Genomic DNA, 25,599 nt, shown 5'->3' on the forward strand with positions numbered 1-25,599 from the left:
CACGATCAAATTACGTTACACAATTTTTGCACTGACTAGAGCAGTTCATTAACCCCTCTGAATTTTACACAACATTGCTTCTTTACTGCAATATTCTACAAAAATAAAGCAGTAGCCACATACAGTCATAGGCTGCCTTTTATTTTATTTCCTTCCGACAAAAGTAGCTACATGTAGTCCTCGACTATCTATTTTTTACATTTACCTGGCTTGGAAAGATCTGTACCAAACACATGTTTACACAAGTTACCTTCAGCGCGTAATTATGGAAATAGGTCCTTGGATGAGATAGATAGATAGTTTATTAAATAAATACATTGCAGCCCAAAGGCTGAATTGCGTATTCCCAACTCATATCATTTACATTATATTACAACAGCCTCGTAGCAAGGCTAAGTGCAAATCTTTTCAAAGGAAAATTGGTTTTGTTTACAAATGAATGAAAACTGATTTAAATATTAAATAAGAACTTTGCATTCAGCCTCGCTTTCATAATGAGGTTTTAAGCAACTCAGAAATGGCCTATTCGCGAAGCACAATAATGAAATTTATTTGGTTCCTGATTTCCTGAGAAAAGATATTGTTTTCGATCACAATGAGCTAAACTTTTCCATTTAAATTCTACTTAAAGTCAGACTCGTAGGAAAATAAAATAACACAAAAAATCACCTTTGAATTAAGCTTATATTCACATTTGGCTTGTCTCAATTCAGTCCATTGGTATTCAGTTTTGAACCAGGTTCTAAACAATTATATACAATTTAGTCAAATAAGTCGCCCGCTAACATCAGTAGTTCCAAAAGTTCTTGGGGTTCCATTCGGGAATACTAAAATGATCTTCTTTCCCAGTTCTGTTTACTCCATTTCGAGCTCCGTAAAAGGCGTAAAGGGAGCGACTCATCTGCTCCAACCGCCCGCATGTTTGGGTTTTGACTCAAGCGTCTGCCATCGTCTGTCGGCTTCCCTCGATCTTGCCTCCCGAAATGACAGTTATAAAAATAATTCTTCTTCCCGGAGTTGAAAAAACGTGAACCTCTTCCAGGTCTAAAGTGCGTGTGGGTTGAGGAAATGCTTGGCTATAAAACCGCTTGTTGTCAAAAACTTCGCAGCGGACTTCTCTGGCCTTCCAGAGAAAGCAGCAAGAATACACTTTACTGCCCCTCCCTAACGACAAATTTGTCAAGCACCCAGATTTTGGGTGCCACGTGACCAGCAAATCTAGGGGTTTTTTGCTGAGGGAGGAAGAGAGAGGACCCCGGGAACGAGGTTGTGTCAGATAGGTCCATAAGTACTCAACTGTTTTACGAGACGTCCGCAAACGTATCTAGTCGCCTGTTAATGTCACTTAGGAAAGCCATACTGAATATTCAACAGCCGCCATTACACAATGCAACACGCCCTCCCTGGACCTCACACTGACCATTTGCGGACGTCTCGGGAAACCGACTTCCGTTTAGAAGATGTCTAAAAATAAATTAAAGTGTATATGAAAGACGGCTTGTTTATTTGCTTGATCGAATCTTCATGCTGTTCTCGTATCGTATGAGGCGGACAAATACGTGCAATATCGCTTCCGGTTGGGTACAAAACCGCACAAGGCGGGAGACTGGGGATAGTGGACCTGCTTTTGCGTCAGTTTCGCGGGTTTCAGTGTTTTTGTTGTGCGAAGGGTCGTGCGAAGGAAGAAAATATGGTGTTGCGGTGTGTTGTGTACGGCTGTAGCGACAAGAAAGACGGAAAAAGGGGATTTATATCCACCAAACTTCCTTCTACGGTGATACAAGATCGGAAGCCGTGAAAAGGAGACAAAAATGGATTTCATTCGTGAATGGAAGTCGAAAAGACTGGATCCCGAGCAAGTATTCGGTGGTGTGCTCGATGCATCGCAAAGAAGATTTCACTCGCACGTATTCTTTCGACCAACAGAGCTATCAGAAGCGAAATCGGTGTTGTGTCCTTTCCTCGATTTTATTGACCGTAAGTTGAGCAAGAATATTCAACTAGAGATCGTCGTTTTGCATCGCCGTTCGGAAAGATTCATCTCACCCGGCTCATGGTTGAACACTGAGTTGAATTATGTGCACTTGATCAAAGTTTTTTAAATGTTCTGCTTTCTATTAACCTTAACTCATGGAAGTTCAGTATGTATAAGAGTACATTTTAATTCTCACATAAGCGTTTTGTTTGACTTTATGCGCGTGGTTATATTACACGCGACCCGCGAAAGGAGTGTTCTTGTATTGACGTCACCTGTCCACTATCCTCAGTCTCCCGCCTTGCGCGGTTTGTACCCAACCGGAAGTGAAATTACACGTATTTGTCTGCCTCATACGAGGAAAAGAAAAATCGGTAGGGAATTTTTTTTTTTTCAATTTTCATACGAGAACAACATGAAGAGAAATCTGTCATATACACTTTAAGTGAAATTCACATATCCCAGCCAAGTACTCCCCTAGTTTCCCTTTTTGTCCCCGGCTTATTTTCTCTTCTAGTTGGTCGAACATACTGGCTGCATTTAAGTGATTTGAGTGATCTACAACTGCAAAACAAATTTAAATGAAAAGGTGTGCCTTGTTAGGTCGATACTCATTTGTGATAGAATCTTCTTTTAGCGACACTCCTTTTTATAGCAATGTTTAATTTTGGGCTGAGGCTGAACGTTTTTATTTATTATTATTTTTTTGGCAATTTCAGCCTGAAAATGTTACCTGTTACAGTATTTCAATATATATATGCGGACGTGGCCATGTGGTGTAAAGTTGCTTGTGACATGCTCAGTCATGTTCCGCGGCTGATGTGTAATCTACTGCTGGGTACAACTTGAGATGTTGCGGCAGCCAACTCTCGGGAAATTTCAGTGGCCAAATTAAAAACGTTCATAGCTGACTCTCAGCCAGGGTAATGTTCTTGGTATGTTCTTAAATTTTAGTTTTAAATCTCAGTCTCAACGTTCTTATAAAAATCAAAGAGCGTAGCCTTCTTCGCGGCATCGTCCGCGGGGTTCAAACAAGGAGTTTGGCGGCAGAGCTGCCATGAGCAGCGTAAGCCGTGAGCGCCAAGCCCCAAGAAAATACCTTTAAAATTGCCTCTTCCCCATTTATACCCTCGCTGCTCCGCTACTCGCTGTTTAGGCCGGCTGCCAGTTAGTTCTAGCTACGCAAGCTAGAATTTGGAACTAACCGGTGCAGGAGCGAATTTAGAATTTAAAATTCGAATTTATTTAATTCGCTCGGACTGCCATCTGCCAGTCTCGGATCAGGAGAAATTTTTTTGCCAAGACCAAAGCTTTGAGTTGTCGCTCAACGGATTCAGTACTGGGCTTGCCTTCAAATGATGTCTGCGTTTTCTAAATTCCAGATGCAAGTGAGGAGGGTGGCATCGGCTTAGTCACGTTTCACGGAAAATGAAGCAGCCGTTTCCCGTTTCACGGATGATAAAAATGTTTATTTTTTTCTGAAGCATCTCCGCGGGCCGGAATCTCAAATCCTCGAATCTGATTGGCTAATCGCGCGCTCGTAACCGGTCCAGCTTTTTACGATACGGACCACGGTCCAGATTTTTATCCGCTCTATTCGCGGCAAATTGAAATAGTTGCTAAAGTTTACAAACAAAGGCCATAGTTACACGTAAAGAACTTCCCGTGGAAATATGTAAGGAAAATATAAATTCTGAAGAAAATGGATTCAGACGAGAGTGTACACAGCGAAAGTAAATTTTACTACCCAGAAGAAGAAACCCCCAAGAAGTTGAACAACACAGGCAATTAAGCAAAATTCAAGATTTTATTCACTCACTTCGCCCTGATAACACAAAAAAAAGACAACTTACGATCTGAACATTTGGCGAAGATACTGTTCCTCAGTTGGAGAGACAAGAACCTTGGAAAACGTTCCTCCTAACGAGCTCAACATTCTGCTGTGCAGATTTTTCATGAACGTCCGTAAAAAAGATGGCGGAGTGTACGAGCCAGGTACACTTGCATCGCTCCAGAGAAGTATTCAGCGCTAGCTCATTTGTATCTAAAGTTCGCCAGCCATCGTCCTGAAGAAATGAAGAGACCCGAGGCGCCTTCTTCCTGTCTTCCTGACAATAAAACACAAAAGAAAGCCTGCGGATCCGGTGTGGTACAGTCGAACTCCTCTCGGAAAAAACAAGATCGGAGAATTTTTGACGAAGGCTGCGAAGAATGCAGGACTGCCTGAAAATGTAACCAACCATTCTGTGCGAAAAACCTGCATTTCAAGGCTGATGGATGTAGAAATTCCTGTTTATTATGTAGCTCAGCGGAGTGGACATAAGAATTCAAAAAGCTTAGATTCCTACAAAACTGCTTCCGACGACCACCAGCGCAAGATGTCCTTGCTACTGAGCAGCGAAACAAAATCTCCCATCTCTTCAAACGATGCACCGCTTAATCAAGCAGTCAAAACCTCGCAGCACCCATTCAAGCCGAGAGAAGACAAGCAAGCTTCTTCAGGCGAGGATCCCTTCACTGGTTTTTTTTTGGCTGGTTCGAACATCAGTAAAATTGAAGACTGCACGTTCAATTTCTCTTTCAATACAGCGCCTTGCAGCAGTGGTGAAAGCTCGGCTCGGTCAAAGCCGCGAAAACGCCACATTATCATCTCAGATGACTCAGACTCAGATTAACTTGAACTTGCTTTTGGAAAGTTAGTTTTCACAAATCCAGGGACGTTTTAAACATGTATCGAACCGTTAAGAAAAGTAAACTTCGCCGTGTTTGAGTCTTCATTCATAATTTTTATCATTCGATCGATATTTTTAGACCTTTTGGACATGCGTGTCATCATTTGCAACGTGTCAACATTCATCCACTTTTGACGTTTGACAGATGATTGTCATTTCAATGACTCTTAAATGGCTTTTTCTTTTTTTACATGATGACTTGCGAGTGAAAATAAAATTAAACTTCCTATAAACATGCCACTTAAATTGATGCCCTATTTACATTTTTTTCATAGGATTTTGTTACCACTTTCTTCCTCCAGCCTTAAACTTACACTCTTACAAACGTCCCGGCGAAAAAAAAGCAAACAAACAGAAAAAAATAAATAAGTTATTTACCGGTCTAGGTCGGTCCGTATGGGAAAAAACTGTGCCCTTGGTCTTGAGTACGGCCCTCGGCCTTCGGCCTCGGGCCGTACTCAAGACCTCGGGCACAGTTTTTTCCCATACGGACCTCCCACCCGGTAAATAACATATATGTATTTCATGTTTCATGAGAGAAACGTGGACATTCAGTTTTGGACAAAAATACTTGTAGAATTTCACCCAAAACACTGTGTTGTCATTGCCTTGTCGTTGTCGATGTGATTGCTATCATCAAATAAGATGTGTTTCCTCTCAATGAAAAAAAAAAAAACAATACGATGAAAGGTTTTAAGCTGACCAAAGTTTATTAAAAGAATCGAAGGCTCTGGGACCGGGATTGTCATTTAATATTGTCTGTTACGTATGAAGCTACCATTGTAGGTTTCCACAGAATAATATAAAGACATGAGCATGGACAGTATAATTAAACACTTAATTATCAATTATCAGTTGACAAATTACAGCTCGCGGCTACTGAGCAAATCACGATTCGCGAGAAATAAGTCAATTCACATTTCAACGAAAAAGAATATTTAAAATGCGCTTTACCACCCTCTTAAAGTATTAGATGATTTAAAAACAGAACTAGAAACTCTTTGTTTGAGTTCACCCCGCGTCTAGCATTGCAACGAATACCGTAGCACAATATAAGCCGGTCACGGTCCTGGTTTTTTGTTCTCCCACTGCGTAATAATTTATCCATATTTTTATGGCTTAATCGTCCCCAAAGAGGAAAAAAATATATAGACGAATATTACAGAATATGACCAACGTTCCACAACTTGAAGTTACTAGAGGTCACTTACTTTCAAAGCGCTGTATAAAAAAATAAACAAGCTTGCAAAGCGTCTCTAAAGCAATCGCCAGTCTGCTCTTACAACATTAAGTCACGTCTCAGAATTTCCAGCATTGTGATTGGACAAAGGGAGCCATTTTCGCGTCATCGTGCTTCACGCCGAGAAAAACAGCCAATCGCAAGAGAGGTATTACTTACAATACCAGCACGTAGATTTGTAAACATAGTAAACAAAGCCGGTGGTGTGATCACGTATTCTCGCGCTATATTTGGTAGAGTGCAGAAGCAAGCTCTGTCTTTTGAATCCGTTAGCGTCTGCTTTTTCAGTCACGATTACTTCATTCACAAAGCGGAGTAAGAGTGTTTCAAGCTTGTAAGTACATGTCAGCGGAAGCTATTCTTTGTTAGCATGCTGATGTTTCCGAACGGTTGTGTTGAAGTTCAATTTTCTTTTCTTTTCAGACAGACGGAGCAAGCCAAGAGTGCTGTCAAAGGACTGAAGTTTACATAGGTACGTACATATGGTCCCAGCCAAACTATCCTTTTCATTTTTAAACGGGGGTGCTAAATAAGAACATGGATGCAAAACTTGGAATGGACGAAGTTTAGATGAGGATCTTAAATCACATTGATCGGGGTACATAGTTTTTTGTTGAGTTTTCCGTAAAAGATGCATTCGGCCATACAATTACAAGTTATTCAGGCATGGACAGGTCACGTACGGAAACATTACAAAAGCTCATGAAACAAAACGCGTTATAAATCAATAAAGTGACAGAATTTTGTTTTATTTCACGTGAATAAAGAGTTCAACTAAAACGGAATCACTAATTTTTCAGAAAAGAGACAATTATTTCATTCCGTATACACTGCTGGGCTTTGAAATGTTTACCCAGTTGGTGTGATCTTAAGTGATTGCGAAATGTTTTGAGCTACTCGGTTATGATTATGGAGTTCCATAACAGGGAGGAATTGAGATTCCAAAAGACAATGAAATCATTGAAATCATTAGGGTTTGAATTGTCACCACTGTCTGGAAACGGAATAAATCTTGGTTGAAGAAGGAGGCCTTCTTTTCGTCGGTCAACCACTGTCTACCGGTCTGTCAAACGCGACGAAGCGATAAATTTTGCGCCCTAATTTCTTCTTTAATTAAGTTAATAGACATACGTACAGTTCTTTTTATATGTGTAGTTGAGTTAAATTAGGGATTGCCTCAGAAACGTAAATTATTTTCAGTGCCTAAAAGACGACTAAACCTGCACAGACAGTTCTTACTCATGAGACAACCAGAAGACGGGCGTTTCCTGCGATGCCAGATCGATTTTCAATTTGGCGAGTTCTTTTACTCCTGTGAGAGAAAGAAACTCTTTTCTTTCAGTATTCACTGACAACAGAATTTCAGCTTCAGAAAAGAAAGAATGGAAAAGAAAAGAAAAAGGAAATCCAGCCGAAAAGGGGATCTAAAATCCAAAATATTGACAAAATGTGGTTACTACAATGTCAATTTATTGTTCAAAATAGTCTTCTTCCTTCATCGACTTACAGAAGAAATTAAACACAACGAAAATAGTCATCTTTAAGGATTCACATTAATCGTTTATTTTTATGTACTATTATAGACAATGTCGCCGACCAAGCAATTTGTTCTTGGAACGAGTTCCTCTCCGCCAACAAGCGACGGCCGCGAAGTGAAGATACGTTCGTACCAGAGTTCGGATTATGAAGACTGCCGAGAAATCTTCACTCAAGGAATGGAGCAGTTGATTAGCCTAGTGGCGCGGGTAGTCCTGCCAAGATATTGCTGGATTCTTGCAGTGTTTGGTGTGTTTGTTATTCTTGCGGCTTTTACTTGGACATTGTGGATGTTCGCTTATTACATCTTTGTTTGCGTGGTTGTGTTAGCGTTGTTGTATGTTGATGTATACATTGAGTGCTGGAGATTCATCAATTCCTGCTTGGCAACTGACTTGAAGGACATAGACAAGACTTATATGTCAGGTGATGGCTGTCACATGTGGGTGGCTGAGTGGGATGGTAAAGTTGTGGGGATGGTGGGACTTCTGCATAATGAGAACCACAAACCAGGAGTTGCTGAACTGCAGAGAATGTCCGTCTCGCCTCTCTGTAGACGAATGGGTATCGCCAGAAAGCTGCTTGACGAACTGCTCCAACACGCCAAGGATCAACGCTTGGACAAATTAACCTTGACTACCACAAGTGCACAAACACCAGCCATTCGACTGTACAAGAAGTACGGCTTCAAACTCATGGCTGTCTTTCCTTATCCTCAAAGAATCCTTGCAGATCTGCAGTATTCTTGCTTTGACCTTAGCCTGTGAACCTAGAGCTAATCACGCGAGCTACAATGCCCTGTAAAGGAAAAACTCTGCCAGCGTAGGAGTAGAAATATTCAAGTCATAGATGCTAGTACTGCAAGGACAAACCATCTTCAGATCTAATACGCAGCAGACCTCCTCTGTCATTTCTGCTACCGAGAGAAGTACAAACTCTCACTAAAATCAAACCGGACTTGCCAAAAAGAAAGTCGGACTGAAAAAGGGAGATTTCACATAAAATGTGAACTTGAATACTTTTTAATGGATGTAGACATGTAAACTTTATAAATGGAACCTCTGGTTAAACTGTGAACTGCCAGTTCTCTTTCTCCCATTCCCACCTCAGTTCACCGGCTAAACAGGCTGTAAAAGCTTTATCACGGACGTGTCGAAATAAAACAATATTCAATTTATGAGCCGCTTCATTGCCCTACAGGTAACTCAAGCATACATGAGCCTTATGGATTCTCGGACCGATATCATACCGGATAGCCATTTCAGGCCTTTAATAAAACTTGAAAACCTCAAATGTTAATTTTATAGCCTGTTCCAGGCTTTAACACAATTGGAAGCGGCGCAAAGAAAATTGCGATGCGAGCGAGTCTCTTGTCATTAGTTCCCGTTTGAAATCAGATGTTTGGTTTGTGCGCCGTTTTTCGCTGCTCCCCGCTATCTGATGACACCTGGAACAAGCCACTTTATCAGTGAGTTTCAAAATTGCCGTTTTCGTCGATTTTGAATCACGAAAATCCTCCGTCGACTCTAATCATGAAAATCCTCGAAAACGGCTTTTATCAGTAAACTCACTGCAACCTCAGTAATAACAGTGCAAAAGCACAAACTGAGATTTTACAAACTTGAGGAGAGAAATGTAAAATTAAACTAACAGCGCAGCATCGCTGAAAAATTAAGTATTCGCCACCAAAATCTGCACGGAATTCGTGACTTAGTTTTGTGTCCGAGGGGTAAAGGGTGAGGGGTTGGAGTTTTCCAAGCCAACTGTAATATTTTTAGTAACAGATCGAGTTTCCACTTGTTCTGTACATTGTTATCATTAAAAGCGTTTAAAATAGCAAATTGAAGGAGGACTTTCCGATCCCCCGCCTAAATCTGAAATCACCCTTTGCACTGCCTTCGCCCAGGGAAATCGCACCGGCTACCGGTCGTCCGTCACTGATTCAGCGATGCAAAGAGTCCAAAGAGTTTGTGCGAAAAGTGCCCAGAAGCGCTTGAAAGCAATATTTTAACCGAGAAATTCGTCTGAACTTTTCTCGATACAAAACATATATTCAATGCAACTTAAACCTCCTTTTAACGGATGACGGATTTCAGCTTCAACCGCGTGACATCACAGGGCCGGGGAAATCTTGGAGGTTCTCAAATCACCGGAAATGGAAATACTGTTCTGGTTGACTGATTTGAGCGCTGAGCCACGAGGGAAAAGGCGGGAAATTCTCGATTAATATCGATAAGCTGCTTTCCCGTAATCAAAGGAAAATTCTTCCGGTCACTCATAATTTTTTTTCGTAATAGCATTTACGAGGTTCGTAAATGTCGAATAAATTAAATTTAATTTAAAGGCAGTAAGTTCTTTGTTTGTGGAGAAATTTTCAGATAAGTCTGGTCTAGTAAGGGATGTCAAAACAGCTCAGAGTCCATTCTTAGAGCGTTTGAAACGGCTACTACAACAAAATACTGTTCCAATTAATCTCGTACCCTGATCTCAGTCGGTTCGGTGCGAGATTATGTTCCAATAAGACAAGTTACCCTGGATTTGGAAACTCAGGTAAGTGTTGTACATTTTAAGAGTGAGTGTTCAACTGACGTGTTATTTAAACTGTTTAAATTTAACTGTAAATGAGTGCAACCAAGAGAATTTTCTCTTGGTGCAACTGATTCGACCTCGCGTCCGGCTCGGGCCATGACAATATCTGGTTCCAATACGCTCGATTCAAATTCAGTAAATGTTTACCTTGGGGTTGGGGGTTGCGGGTTTGAAATGGGGGCGGGTTGAAAGCCACTTTTAAAACAGCCATAGAATTTATAACACATGTTCTCTTGACTAAACTTTAGTCAGGAACCAGAAGGGAATGTTTCTTTTTATTTTTCACATTAGAAATACTGTTTCTCTATTACAGATATAAAAGCGCAGAATCATAGAGTTTTTTGGGAAGACAGTAGCCTTCCTTTTTATGGAAAACTGCAAAGGACCGCGAACGATAATGCTGTCAGTTGACGTAGGATCTACAAGAGACCTAATCAGCCAAAAATAAACTGTAACACAAACTGCAAGGCTGATACTACGTGAAAGAGTTGACTTTGCGAGACAACAACCCAACAGAAACCGACAAAACAGGGCTGCAACCGTGGACAGCTGTTTCGTTCTTATTGGAACTCGTCAGCACGGTGTAGCAGTTCTATATGAAACCAGCGACAGAGCCAGCTCAAATAAAATGCAACAAAACCCATGTCCTATCAAGTCTCGTACTTTGAACCCGCTCACGCGTTGCCACATCACGTGCCTCAGGGAGAAAGCAGACAAAGCATCGAATTCCTGTCTCGCAAAGTCAACTGAATGAAGATGGACAAAACCATCTTAACATTGAAACGCATGGACAAAGCCATGCTTAAAAGGCACAGCATATCGGATCTGTAAAGACCTACGGCCCCAAAAACTAAAGTAGACGTGAAAACTGCAAAGGACCGCGAACGATAATGCTGTCAGTTGACCATTTTTTATTTATTGTGGTTAATCACAAAGTGTACGACTGTCAACATGGTGTGGACAGACATCTGAGCGAGAAAAGGAGAAATCAAGCGGTAGGTTTTCTATTTACTCTTTTTCCAGCTTTCCTCATATTGGTCTGCCTCAGCCTGACATTGCTTTGACTCTTCCTGTAGGGTGGTGACCACGCCTACCGAAGAAATGGAGGCGGACAACTTGTCCAAGAGTCAAGAAAACTAAATTGCCCTGCACAAGTGCACATGAGGGAAATCATCAAATTCCCAGAGTCCAAGGTAAAAGTAGTATCAAAGACAATGAAAACTCGGAATGAATTAAAGAGAAGAATTAATTAGAGTTAATCTGGCGTTATACTAAGTGTTTTTGTTATGCTGTTACTTAGATACCTGAAAATACAGAGTGGCGTCGCAAGACCCAATCTAAAAACTTACGAAAGGCCATAGAAGAGGGAAAACCACTGAAAACTGAAAGATAAATACACGTCAATTTTCCTTTCGTTGATAACCACACCGTACACCCAACTGGAGATGTAAGTTCACAAATTAATGATCTTCGGGAGACGGAGATTAAATGAGAAAAGCTATCCTTTTTGTTTACATAAAAGACACTAGTAGCTATGGGAATTGCATGCCAAAGGTTGACAATTGGCGTTTGATAGTGGTAGATACTGTGTTGAGGTAAATATTCGGCTCCCAATATCTATCTCTTCCGCAAGTAACTATTTTAGTGTATACCAAACCAGTATCTACCACCCAGAATAAGTGACTTAATTTTGGGAAAATAGGTGAATCCGCTCTAATAAAATCCTGAAGGTGAAGTTCAATAGTCAATCCAACCAGCAAAAACAAAAACAACAACAACAACAACAACAAATACCATCCACTGGTTTGGTATTAACTAATCTGTTTGTCTTCCAACAATTTTTTTTGTAGGCTGGTGGTCTTTATCAGCGAATCGATGAAAGGCTCGTGACCAAAATCCAGGAGTTAGTATCTGCAGGTGCAAGATCAGAGAAGGAGATACGTCGCCATCTTAAGATTTTTGTTCAGCGCGAGTTGTATCGAGGGGAACAACTACTGCAAAAAACAAACCGTCAGTTTTACCCCTCCAAAGCAACTATTCGTAGTCATATTTATAAGTCAGTGGTCAAAGAAAAATTCTCAAAGATCGACCAAGAAGGTCTTTTAAAGAAAGTAGAGCTTTGGAAGGAGGCCTCGCCAGATGACTCATTTACATTTCACCCATACGCAACTTACGACAGTGAAGAAAAAACTCCGCGATCGGAGATCGAAGATGGAAGTGACAGTGACAGTGAAAATGAGGATGAACGAATGGTTAAGACATCAACAAAGGGGCTTCCGTTTGTACACCAGACAAAAGATCAGAGACGACTGCTAGAGCGATACGGAAACGAAATAAGTATGCTGGACGCTACCTACAAGACCACTCTTTTCAGCCTCCCTCTTTTCTTTGTTGTTGTCAAGACTAACGTTGACTATCAGATCGTTGGTTCCTTCGTCGTTCACCAAGAACGCTATTTGCTTCTTTACTCGGAATTCTGCCGCGGAATAAGCTGTCGTAAAGATTAACCTCTGAGGGATTTGAGCACCCGATGTTGGAAGCCAATACCCAGTGACTACTTCCAGTATAGAGAATTTGAGCAAATTCATCCCTCTGTACTGAAAAGTTGTTTACTAGTCCCAGGGTTGTATTTTCCATCCCGCTGACACCAGGGAACTGCTTTCGAAGTACGGAATGAGCTGCTCCTATTCCTATTATGTGATCAGCAAGTCACTCTTCATTCTCTATCACCTTCACATCTCCTTCAGCCAGTACAAAGTTGATCTTTTTTGAGGCGCTACCTTTCAAAATTCGAACGAACTGGACGTCACTGTCCGATCCCGCCATCGAGTTTGCTCCCTCGCTTTGGTCACTTAATTCATCACTGAGTGTTTCCTCATCAGCTTCGTGCGGCTAACATGTTCCTCAAGTTTTTCTCCGGTAAATATTTCTTGGTCATGACCATAGGCCTCGTTAGATTCTTCCTTTTGGAAAATAAATCGAGTTCGGCGGTGGAAAACGAGAGTGAAGAAGAAACAAGGAGGCGAAGGAGTGGTGTTGTCCTGGTTGGCTTTGGGAAAAGAAGGTAAGAAGAGGGGATGCGACACTGCTAAGAATCTTTAGTGGGGAGGTGGCCATTTTCACGACAAAAACTCTTTTGCCGGTGGCAGCTTCAGCCGCCAAAAAAAAAAAAAGGAAACGAAAGAACGTGGTAACGAAGTGGTGTTTTTAATTGTAACAAGTTTATGAACTGAAACCGTTGTCGCGTAAAGTTTTCGACTGTATAAGGGAACTGGTCATGAAGTTTGTTCGTAGAGGACCCACCTTGTCTTGTCGAAGGCACCACCGCCTACTAGAACATTACCGATTACCTATTACCTAGAACATTACCGACAACGTTTTCTCATGGGCTTTAAATTTCAGTTGACACAGAAATATTCAACCAGCAAGAGTCGGCATTCCTAGATAAACAAGAATAGTGAGGTTTGAATCTCATTGTCATTATTTTTTTTACTGCTGGGTAGAGGGGTGACTACGCAATAAAGAATAAAGACAACCAGTGTTTTGAGGTTAAGGAAGGGGGGTTTGTCGTTTGGTGGCTCCTGTAATAGTTTTGACCACTTTCCTAAGAAAATGCGCTTTCACAGCACGCGTCCTCTTTGGGCCTTCTGTAGCCTGCGTCAGGGCAGTCGTCTCCTTTCCAAGAGCGCTAGAAGCCTGGGCCGAACGAACTTTCAAATCGAGCGAGCGAAGTGAACGAAAACTTTCGGGAGAGAACTCTCTTTCCGACTCATGCTTCACGGGCTTCACATGATCCTTTATGAGTATGATCTTTGAGATCTTTGGGATCTTTACAACTGAGCTTCCTTAAGATCTCCTTGCCTAATTGAGTTTGTGATGTAAAGGAAGCAAGATAAAATATATAAAGAATGATTGATATGATAATAGTGGTGGGATTGCAGATAGTTAATCCTCACCTGGCGTATTCTAACAATGTAGTTAAAAATACTAAGGAGCATTTTTAAAGGGATTTGTCTGATTTGTAGACATCCCGGTTAAATCACGCCATGGTGAGTTATTTATGAACAGTTAAAGTTACCAGTAAATTTGAAAATTGTTGCATCCTAAATTACAATACTGCACTTTCGAAAGCAATGATGCACGCAAACATTAGCATTTTTGTCAGATTGGTTGCAAGCCTGCGAATCAGTACAGCCGCCTCTTATGACCTCTTATCGCTCCACTCTTATCGCTAGGGGCACTCGCGAAGAGAAAGCATCTTTTTAGTCGCGGAAGCCGCTAGCGGTAGCTGTAATCGCAGGCCAGGAAAAGCGAAGAAAAAATTAGGATGTGTCGAAAACGAAGACCCAAAAACGAAGACCGAAGACCGAAGACCCTGTGGTCTAAAACGAAGACCCACAGGTCTAAAACGAAGACCCACAGGTCTAAAACGAAGACCCACTGGTCTAAAACGAAGACCCACTGGTCTAAAACGAAGACCCACTGGTCTAAAACGAAGACCCTGTGGTCTAAAACGAAGACCCACTGGTCTATAACGAAGACCCACTGGTCTAAAACGAAGACCGTGTGGGCTATTTTTGCATAAATTAAAATGTCATCTGAGAGCGGGACAAACTTAGACTGTTCACAGCCCCCCTATTTTTCCGTGGGGTTCTCGAGACCGGTAGGCTTCGATGGAACCGCCGCCATCTTTGTTTATATAAGCGAGCGCGATCTGGGGAGAGTGTCTAAAGCGGGAGTGGGTGTTAGTATAGTAGGGGAGAGAAAGCGAAAAAATAGAGGGACTGTAACGGGTATCTGTAAAACGCGGACCGGATGGCTGCGGATGGCGGATGCGGATGGCGGATGGCGGATGGGAAAATGCAGATGGAAAAATGCGGATGACAAAATAAAATAAAAAAATTAAAAAAAATTAAAAAATGAAATAAAATAGAAAGTATAAATATATAAATATACAGATTAACTAGAAGAAAAAAAATTGAATAGAAAATAACAACAATTAACAAAAAACCGCCAGTAAACAAAGAAAGGCGCTGGGACTTGAAGAGACCACTAAACCAACCATCAATTTGCTTTTAGTCGGTAGTCTTCATAAGACGTGTTAATACTCCTTGCGTTCCGTTCGTTGTATCGCTTTCTTTGCTTCCCGCTTTTTCACTCGTGTTTCTTTTATTAAACCGGGAATAAAAAAAAATCCGGTCCGCGTTTTACAGATACCCGACTGTAACAGCTTCTCACTGTCTCGCGTTCCAAAGGCCCGTTGCACCAGCAACGGCAACACCTCATTGGTCAATTAGACAATAGTAGTTCCGAAGCGTTGACAGCATGACTGACGTATCTTTCACCGCCAGTTCTAAAAGTGGATACGGCTGGCGTGTAATGTTGTGAAGATCGTGTTTTGATTTTTATCGTTTGTCTCTTGGAGGCCTAATAGTATACAAACATCCTCATCGCCGCTCGCATCTTCCAACAAAACGTTCAGTGTAAAATTCGCGTCTCGGTACGGGTGGATACTGTGGACGGAACTGGTTAAGAACGGTTGAAAATCAGCGGACGCTTGGCAGGCGGCAGACTGCAGTTTTCCGTCTCTTTCGACTGCTTTGAAGTAGATGGCGAACTGTAGGGACGACTTTTTTTAACAATTCTCTGGGGCGAAACAACACACACAAAGCGGTTGAAACGTTGCTGATCGTGACTTTCGTCGCAAGCGCTATTGCAAACACGTGAAGATTTCCCATCTTGTCGATCAACTTCAACTCCAAGATATGCTTTTCAAAGATCGGCTAGAGGAATGCTAGCAACTCCAGCTCTTTTCGGGATCTTAAACAAATTTTATGTGGAAATGTACTTGTTTTGCTTCCCGAAATCGCCGACTGATATTTTAAAATAAATGTTACAAATGCGGCATGTATCTAAAGAGGTTTCGCTGTAAGCTTCACTCTATGTGTTCCGCTTGTATAACTATTGAAATTCACTTTGCAAATAGCTGATGTACTGTACTGTATTTTCATACCTATCCTCACTCGAAAGACTTTCGCAACTTTCTTTTATTTCACAACTGTACTTTGTTTCGAAATGGTACAGAAACTGTACTGTAACAAGGACTATCGTATTTCCTTCAATTTGACATGTTTATCTTTGGGGAGCATATTTTTTAGTTGATTCAATTAGTCGAGGCGACAAAGTTTCGGCACGCCCCTCGAACACGAGACAGTGAGAAGCTGTTACAGTCTCCCTATTTTTCCCGCCGCCTCCCAACTCCGCTCCCCTCCCCTCGGTAGTTTAGACACTCTCCCCAGATCGCGCTCGTTTATACCGAAGCGTACCGGTCTCGAGAATCCCACGGAAAAATAGGGGGGCTGTGAACAGTCTAGACAAACTTGACAGTTACTTAATATCTCAGTCGCACGTGTCAAATTGTGTAACGCAATTACATTCCAACAGTATAGAAATATACGTTTAAGTGACGCTTTTAGTATATTTTGTCGTCACTAATATTCTATTTTTCAAATATGAGCAAATTACAACGAGGTGAGTGTCCTTATCATATAAAGGCGCAAAGGTCAACTGTGCGTGACTCGCAAATTTATTCACCATATGATCAAATGTAAATGTAATGAAATGTAAACGTGATCTTATACAAAATGAAGAGCCTATTTTGTAAAAAGTCAAAGCAATAAGATTTTTTGGCTTGTGGGATGAGTCTAAAATATCGTTTTTCAAATCTGTTGTGTGACACTTTCGACATATGATCAAAACCGCAACAGTTCTATAATGTTGTTCGTTTTAACACTTATATCAATTACAAATTTTCCCGGGGACATTCAATGGCTGTATTTGATTGTAGAACGTTGCAAGTCACACACAGTTCACCTTTGAGCCCGGCCTTTGAAACGAATCAAGCGCACCTGTGACAGTTACAGTCCTATTGCGTTACACAATTTGACACGTGTTGTACCTACTGAGATATTAAACAACTGTCAGGTTTGTCGCGCTCATTTATGCAAAAATAGACCACAGGGTCTTCGTTTTAGACCAGTGGGTCTTCGTTTTAGACCACAGGGTCTTCGTTTCAGACCAGTGAGTCTTCGTTTTAGACCACAGGGTCTTCGTTTTAGACCAGTGGGTCTTCGTTTTAGACCAGTGGGTCTTCGTTTTAGACTAGTGGGTCTTCGTTTTAGACCACAGGGTCTTCGGTCTTCGGTCTTCGTTTTTGGGTCTTCGTTTTCGACACATCCGAAAAAATTATACGTAATTAAAGTCGCTTTTACACATAAATAAAATATATCTCCTACAGGCGACCAACATCAACATACCACGGTCCTTGATTCATTATTTTTGTTGACAGGACTGCCAAAGTAAACAGCACCACTGATTTCCGTCACTCAGTACCTTTTATTGATACACCAGATGAACAAACAGTAGAACCACATTTTATGTCTCAGCACGTTTGAGCTGCTAGATCATTCAAGAAGTGTTACTCGCTGACCCCACTTTTCTTTGCACCATAACAAAGTGGGATCGGAATGAGGTGTGGTGAAGGTTTTTCACAGTGAGTTCTGCCCACTTAACCGCCATGAAATGTGAAATGCCCGTCTTTAAACGCGATCTGTTATCTCCATCGAGTTTTCGTTTTCTTAGTACAGCAGCAACAACAACTTCAGCAATTTATTTATTAAATATTCTCAGATCTCGTACTGAATTACATACAATAAAACAATAACAATGTGAACAGTAACTTGAAGGATGCTGTACGCCTCTTTGTTACTTTACCTGCTTTACAAGAAATATACACAACTCTGTCTTAGGGAAAACTGTTCAGCACAAACATTTCTTTGTCGATACTTGCAAATAAAATACATAGGTTCCCAGTCCTTATATCAAGGAGAAAGCCACATATTTTAATAAATATTTTAATCAACACAATGAAGTCTTGGAGTTCTCAGCTTTACTTAGTCTGAGCAGTGAGTTTAACACGAGATTAAAAAAAAAGTCAGTCAACAATTGACCAGAAAAACACGAAATCAGAGCCGTGAAGTCTTTCAGTTCACTTGCTTAAGCGAACGTAATTAAAAACGTTGAATTTGTTGGTTTGTAACTTTTTTATGCAAAAAAATTACAGTACATAGACTCCGGACAGGGAAAGCACGCTCCGAACGTCTGCCACGCGTATTCATCACTTGTGAGCACAGTTGAAACGAAAGCCCAGTAGCCGCGTCCATTATCATTTGAACGTAAAATCCGTGATGGTTGTGATGCCTACCGAACAAAGTAGTTGTCGTCGTTGATAATATTATCAAACGTTTGATCAGATCGTTCGTATCATTGTTTGATTCGTGAATGTCGTCTGCCCCAAGTTTAGGTGCTGCCCTGCATTCCTACAGGTCATTGTCGAACTGGAAAATCGTGAAAATTGTATTTTAATGAAAATCCGGCTTTTTAAATAGTTGTTAATTGCCACTCATCCAACAATCATCCGTACAGAATCCTCAGGATGACATATCACTTCCATCAGCGAAATCTTCATGACTTCTTGTCTCGGTTACAAATGTTGTTGTTCGCACAGATCTGTTTTTGTTCAGTTTAGATTGCAGCCGTTCTGTAAAGTTCTGAGGAGTTTTACAGACCATGTCAACAACAGTAAACATCCAAATACAATAGTAACGATACTGTACTCCAAAACAACCTCCCAGGTGGAATAACGTCTTGTAACTCGTGAAATTTCCATAACTGATTTTCACAGCGAGATGGCCCGGTTCAAAACCAAAAATCCTGAGAAAATTCCTGTTGTTTGGTACCAGCAATAATTTAAAATGTTTCTCTGCTGGCTTTCAAACCATACACTTATACACACTGCTCCTATGTGCACGTGATGTGTGTTGACGTGACGCAAAGGTAGGGGGATCTTTAGATCACGTACCCGTCCGTCAATGAACCGGGAAGGTTGTCATTTTCTCTCAAGTTTCTGTTAATAGCCTTATACCTTATCTATAATCCTTTGTTTGTTTTCATATTCACTCAATTCACACGGCACGAAAAAAGATAACAAACGAAAAGGGAATGTAAAGCAGGTTTTTTTTCCCGTTTCATTCACCCCAGGACCACAACATGGTATTGACGTGATACATTGTCATCGTTATGTAACTTTTAAATGACGAAAGATGAAGACATTTGCAGCACCACGAACGAATTGCCTAACAGCGCACTATGAATATATTGACATCGGAGTCTCGAAGTTTCTAGATGACACCGTTCATTTCTTCAACCATCCGAGCCGCCACAGAGATAAGAAAAGCAAACACCATAATCGACCTTGACACGTAGATATCCCAATTTATGCAAAGTATGAAGAATTTTTTGCTTATTTGTGCTTTACGTTAGCCGTTTCAAAACAAAAATATCTTAAATCGCATCCACCTAAGAAGCTCGACGTACATTTAGAATGTTTACTATCAGTTTTATTATTATTATTATTATTATTATTATTATTATTATTATATTATTATTATTATTATTATTATTATTATTATTATTATTATTATTATTATTATTATTATTATTTTTTAATGAAAACTAGCCCGTATAAATTCTGTATTTTCAAAAAACGCTTTTTGTCTACGTTCGACCACAAGTTGTCTAGGTCAAATCCTGAAAGTTTTGCTGTAAAGTGCATCTTGTCTGACAACCAACTGATTTCGTTTTCGTTATCAAGGCAAAAAACAGAATTTGATCAGTGAAAGGTTGAAAAGGTGGCATATAATAGTACGGGAGAAATCGAAGCCTGCCTTATATTATATACGAAATTTTCATTTGAAAAGATCCACTCGCAAGATAAACTGTCACTAGACCATCCAACAACAACAACAACAATTTATTTGCATTCCCATATACATAGATAGTATTGCACAAAAAAAAAATAAATATGATAAATAAATAAAAGTGCATTTGTAATAACATTAAGAAAAAGTACATAGCATGCAGTGATAAAATATTGAAATACAATCACGTTCTTTGTTTCCTCTTCTGAAAAGCCTAAAAAATGAAATAACCTAGTTTTTTTTACAGATATAAGGGTCAATACTGCCCGCACGAAATACTTCAGTAAAAATATCTTTTTTTTTTCTCGATTTGCAGGTTGACAGAATGTAAAAATAAAGCATTTTTATTTTGAACGTGAAGAAAAAATTTTGCTCCTAGCTAGAAATTTATCCCCTGCAGCTATTGGATACTTTTCTATTCTTATTCTATTCTACATCAGCGTGTTTCACTGGCAGGTGAAACAACTACAGCTTTGCTACTACATTTATTCGATGAAGTTATTTAGTCAGTTTGGTGCAAATATACTTTTTGAGAACTGTTAAGAAAAGTGAAAGGTGTTTCAGATTTTTTTCAGTCAGTAACATAGGCATCAGGTTTGGAAAACGATGGAGAACTTAAATATGTAAGTTTGCCTTGAGCGAAGTTAGCCTTCAGTCGCTGAGGTGAAAACGAACAAAAGTTTGTGATCAAATCTCAGTTACGCGCCTGAAATCGCGGTTACACAGTGGTGGCTGTATTTTATCCGATTAAACAATCTCTCGACTTCGGCACGAATTCTTTATTTTATTTTATTTTGATTCGCCAAGAGGCACAGGAAAACAGAAAAATAATAACTGGCGTGTAGACAGGGAGACCACAGCAGGTTAACCAATTATAGTGGACCAATTCTGTATAATTTGCGAGTATGACACGAATACAACGAAATGTTGTTTATCGACTTCTTGGCAATTCAAGTGTTTCACATTGAGCGCGAAATTTTTCCGCTCATAATTTTAGACGTCCACCTTCATTTTGAACTTTTAGTCTTATCACTGTCAAATCACTGTATTCTCCGCCTCAACTTTTCAGCCGCACAATTCCCTATTTTAGATATTCCCCCTTTTAGAGATTCCCTATTTTAGAGATTTCCCCATTTAGAGATTCCCCCTTTTAGAGATTCCCCGTACCCCGTTCCCTGTTCCCTGTTTTACAGATAGCCGATGTTTACTGATCGGGTTTTCAAATGGAACCGCATCTATAAATAATTTACATTTTTGCAATTAACACATTTTGGTTGTTTGTTTTGCCCTCTTTTTTGGCATTCTCACATCAATTTGCAAACATCACAAGGCTATAAACAGTGTGGAGCCCGTAAGATGAACGCCGTCAGTTATTGTTGGATTATCTTGTGTGGGAATACTGTATTGTTGAGTTTTTCCTTGTCTACACAAGGTAAGCGCCGGAGAAGTTCTTTCAGTTTCACAAAGAAGAAGAACCGAAATATTTTCACAAAAGCTTTTCCACTATGAAGGGATGTTATAATTGGTCTTAGTAGCAGATAATACGGCTTTCAGTGGCCTTTCCTTCGTTATCATATTGGCACAAAACATAACAATTCTCGCGTTATTCCAATTCTTTCTTTATCCAAACGCTTCTTTTAACAAATTTACCAAATTACTGAAGGCCTCGACAGACTAGACCATCTGTCATCGACAACTTTTTCCAGGTTTTTTGTTGATCATAGAAAGTTGTAGATGATGAAAAAGCCAGCGTGTAATCAAGTTGTCGAATTGGATAATTAACTTTCAAAAATGGCTATCGACAACAAAACAGTTTCCTTTTCAAAAGAAGAAGAATTTGACGAAAACTAACCGGCGGAGGTTTATAGACGACAATTCGTTTTTCCAGACTGTATACATGTACAACACTTTTCGACAACTACGCCATTTACCGGCCAGTGTTTGTTGCCATCAGTTTCTTCCTTAGAAACAAATTAAATACGGATAGATTTTTTGCGATTGGGTTAGGAAGGAAGAAATTTCATTCAACATGCCGAGTGTGAAAGAGACCAAAGCGACAATTTAATGATTGTAAATTCTTCTGTTTTCTCATTCTTTAAGATAGATTTTGATATCAACATCACTAATTTAACCTCCTCTGATTTGTAGTCTTCTTTATCATGCATACATTACTTTGTTATAGTTCGCCTCCACTTAGCATCACCGCTTTCCATACCCGCAAAGCGTTTTTCCCTAGTTTAGTTTGCCTTTTGGCCATGTCGTCAAACATGCAGCGACTTGATCAATCAATTAATGTTTATTTTTAAAAATAACATTAGTGGTACTGAGCTTGCTTGTCCCGCAAATACAGTCGACTCCCGATTACTCGAACCCTCGCTAACTCGAATTAAAATCGATTCCGACATACATTTACTGTAATTTTAGGCCTCGATAACTCGAACCTCCCGCTAACTCGAAGCAAGTTTTCGTTTCCCTTCAGATAATTTTCTATATGATTTTACCCTCGATGACTCGAGCCATAAATTTCGGCCAGGTGACACTGAAATGAGCTTGAAGAGGATGATGAGGTTGTGATTGATGAGCCGCCCCCGAAACGCCCATCAAAACACGAAATTTGCCACGCCATTGACTTGCTGCAGACGTTCGGTTTGTTTGTGGAGGTTGAACTATTTCATACGACTCATTATGTACCTTTTTAAACGGCTACTTGCGCACAACGTTCGACTGATCAGTTTTGTTTACCCATCCCATCCCCGAAGGTAACAACAATAAAAGTACTTTTCAAGATGGAGACGAATAAACTCTTACCCCCACCCCTTGTGTATCTTGAAGATTAACCTTCATTGGGCCATGCACCTGATTTCTTTTTCATTCTTTTTTTTTAAAAAGATACTTGTAGATCAATTAAGTACAATGGTCACGAGGAAGGAAAAGCGCTAACTGATCACATCATCGCAAAGCACTTGGTGTCAACGGAAAGCACGTGCAAGGTGCACTGCTACCTTGACTACGATTGCGTCTCTTTCAACTTTGGACGGAATGACACTGGTAAGGACCACATCTGCGAACTGAATAATTCAACGAACAGAACATACCTGAAAACAAGAAAATACTTCGCATACCACCAAACCCAGGTAAGTTACACGAAAATATCCTACCGATACCTCAAGACCCGTGATTTGAAAACTGGCTTAAGAATTCCGTAAAGTAGTAGAAAGAAAAAGCTCAGTTTATTTTAAACTTGTGAGCTTGTAAGGAAACATTTCTTTAGCCTGTAGCCATTTACAGACGTTATGAAATTAGTTTGTTGACAATCGGTGACGTCAAGAGAAAGAGGGAGAGAGAGAGAGACGGCGGGTTTTCGTCGAACTGTTAACTTATTTTGAAACTAATTCAGACTTAATAAAAGCGATAGCCCCCACTATCCACGTCCAACTCCAACTTCAGTGAATAATTGTTGATTATATCTACTCTTGGTAGTTATAGATATCGACCTTGTAATATATTAAAGGCAAGGTAAATCTTGGAGCCATTTTGAATCGGTTTTACAAGTAACATTGGTTACTCAAGGGGGCCTTATCAAGGTTGATCGACTGACTTTCTTGTGGACCTCATTATTCGTCACTTGTTATTCGTTTTAGGACGCCTGTCGCTCTTCGCCCTGTCAAAATTATGGCAAGTGTCAGTACGGCTTTACAGCTAAAACATTTCGCTGCTTGTGTCCAGAGGATTTTCATGGAGAGCTGTGTGAAACACGTAGGTCATCAACTGTTTTCATTTCCTATTTCAAGTAACAAATAAATCACGAAGTGATATTCCCTTAGTTGAACCGAAGGGGTTTGGGGACAATACTCAGGCGCGCATGGGACGTTGGGAAGTACGAAGATAACATTATAAACTCGCCAGGCCGTGTCTAAAAAGAAAATGGTTTCTGCATAAGCTTGAGGCACTGCTTTACCGGAAATGAATAGATTGATCATTGACAAATTAAGTAGCTTCCACGGAGATAGGGAAAGGAATTTCAACCTTTTCCTGTAAGGAAATGCAGAAAAAAAGTTGTACAGTTTCATCGGATCTTTTATTGCAAGCTGAATGCTAGAAATCTAAAACTAAAAACTCCCCGCATGGTAATATCACCATTTTTCCATTCTCCTGCTAGAACTTACGTGCGGCACTGAGTTCGATTTCGAAAATGGTTTATCAGGATGGAACCTCACTGGAACCGTGTTTAACAATCAGCCAACATACGGGGATAACCCAACAGCAAGAAACAAAGGTCAACCTTCAAATCACCAAAGAGACTGGTGGATTGGGGGCTGGGAGAATCGACCCAGTTCTTCTAGTCCTGCTGGCAGAGGTCAAGGGGATGGTCCTCAAGGCTCGCTGACGTCACCCAGTTTTGTCATCGCTGGAAATTCTTTCACGTTCCTGATTGGTGGAGGCTGTAACATACAAACGGTCCGTGCGGAGCTTATTGTTGAAGGAAATGTGGTTCATCGGGAAACTGGGAGTTGCCACGAAAGTATGACAAAGAAACGTTGGGATGTGTCAGGGTACATTGGTAAACAGGCTCAGCTACGTTTGATTGACAACGCCTCGGGTGGCTGGGGTCATCTAAATTTTGATCACTTTAAGGAGATTTGTGGCTGAAGAACAGTTATGTTACTCTTACGAAAGCCTTTCTGTAACGCAAAAAAATAACTAAACTGATAACAGTCACGTGTCTCTTTTCTGTCCAAGTTGGTCAAGTAATCATTATATACTCGCGTTTATTTGAAAAACATCATTTCATTTTCCCTTTAAATTTTGCCGTAATCACAGTGGTGGGTAAATCTATTGTCTACTTGTAGAAATAGATAAACGAATAGGTTTTGAGTAATCGATAACTATCGATTTTGAATTGAAATATCGATTTTATCGAATTTATCGCTGTCATCCGTTCGTACCAGTTGACTGGGTAGTAAACGAGCAAAAGTAGTCCCCGCGAACGAAAGTAAGTTCTGGTACCTAAGCCGTGTTCACACTAGGTCTCAATTGTAACCGAATCAAAAATCGAATTATATTTGGAGGATGTTCACATCAACTAATTACACTCCCTGATTATAATCGGATTATGATTAGTTCAAATAACCTCGAGAGGGTTTCAACCTGGCATGAATCCTTTCACATTCATACATTTACAGAAACCAATAGAATCTTAGTAACCCGGCTTGGTAACTACTGAGTTCTATGATGTATGATCTATAATACATTATTGTTAGACTGTTCACAGTCCCCCTATTTTTTCCGTGGGATTCTCGAGACCGGTACGCTTGGATGGAACCGCCGCCATCTTGGTTTGTAAGAGCGAGCGCGATCTGGGGAGAGTGTCTAAACTACCGAGGGGAGCCGGGGTGGGTGTTAGTATAGTGATGGAGGGGAAGCGAAAAAATTTTTCCCGCCGCCTCCCAACTCCGCTCCCCTCCCCTCGGTAGTTTAGACACTCTCCCCAGATCGCGCTCGCTTTTACAAACCAAGATGGCGGCAGCCTCATCGAAGCGTACCGGTCTCGAGAATCCCACGGAAAAATAGGGGGACTGTGAACAGTCTACATTATTGTTGAAACACTTTGTTTTGCTCCTCCCCACCGCTATTCAATGTTAATAATAATAACACTTGTGTACTGGTAGATGAGTGCATTACCTTCTATTATTATATTTAATTTGAAGG

General features: G+C 40.5%; 2 protein-coding genes across 3 annotated transcripts; both read left to right on the top strand.

Moving 5' to 3' along the window:
• The first annotated feature begins 6,127 nt into the window (after positions 1–6,127).
• On the top strand, positions 6,128–8,660 carry LOC146450420 (N-acetyltransferase 8F1-like). 2 transcript variants are annotated; one of them, XM_085100426.1, is made up of 3 exons: positions 6,128–6,281; positions 6,371–6,419; positions 7,531–8,660. In XM_085100426.1, exon 3 carries the CDS (start codon positions 7,534–7,536, stop codon positions 8,248–8,250), a length of 717 nt encoding a protein of 238 aa, XP_084956552.1. In that variant the 5' UTR covers positions 6,128–6,281; positions 6,371–6,419; positions 7,531–7,533; the 3' UTR covers positions 8,251–8,660. The 2 variants fall into 2 exon arrangements, with proteins under 2 accessions (XP_084956552.1, XP_084956553.1); XM_085100427.1 differs by having other exon boundaries at positions 6,156–6,291; positions 6,392–6,419.
• Positions 8,661–13,008: 4,348 nt separating this feature from the next.
• LOC146450421 (uncharacterized) lies at positions 13,009–25,143 on the top strand. The gene is made up of 4 exons (XM_085100527.1): positions 13,009–13,136; positions 22,790–23,024; positions 23,532–23,646; positions 24,050–25,143. Exons 1-4 carry the CDS (start codon positions 13,009–13,011, stop codon positions 24,538–24,540), a joined length of 969 nt encoding a protein of 322 aa, XP_084956653.1. The 3' UTR covers positions 24,541–25,143.
• Positions 25,144–25,599: the final 456 nt, after the last annotated feature.

This window comes from Pavona decussata, unplaced genomic scaffold, assembly GCF_977016875.1.
Source record: "Pavona decussata unplaced genomic scaffold, jaPavDecu1.1 SCAFFOLD_468, whole genome shotgun sequence".
NCBI classification, from domain to species: Eukaryota; Metazoa; Cnidaria; class Anthozoa; order Scleractinia; family Agariciidae; genus Pavona; species Pavona decussata.

Coding starts and splice junctions, on each gene's coding strand:
- LOC146450420 (XM_085100426.1), top strand. CDS start 7,534: ATGTCGCCGACCAAGCAATTTGTTCTTGGAACGAGTTCCTCTCCGCCA.
- LOC146450421 (XM_085100527.1), top strand. CDS start 13,009: ATGACCATAGGCCTCGTTAGATTCTTCCTTTTGGAAAATAAATCGAGT. Junction 13,137..22,789: donor GTTGGCTTTGGGAAAAGAAG/GTAAGAAGAGGG, acceptor AGATACTTGTAG/ATCAATTAAGTACAATGGTC. Junction 23,647..24,049: donor TGGAGAGCTGTGTGAAACAC/GTAGGTCATCAA, acceptor TTCTCCTGCTAG/AACTTACGTGCGGCACTGAG.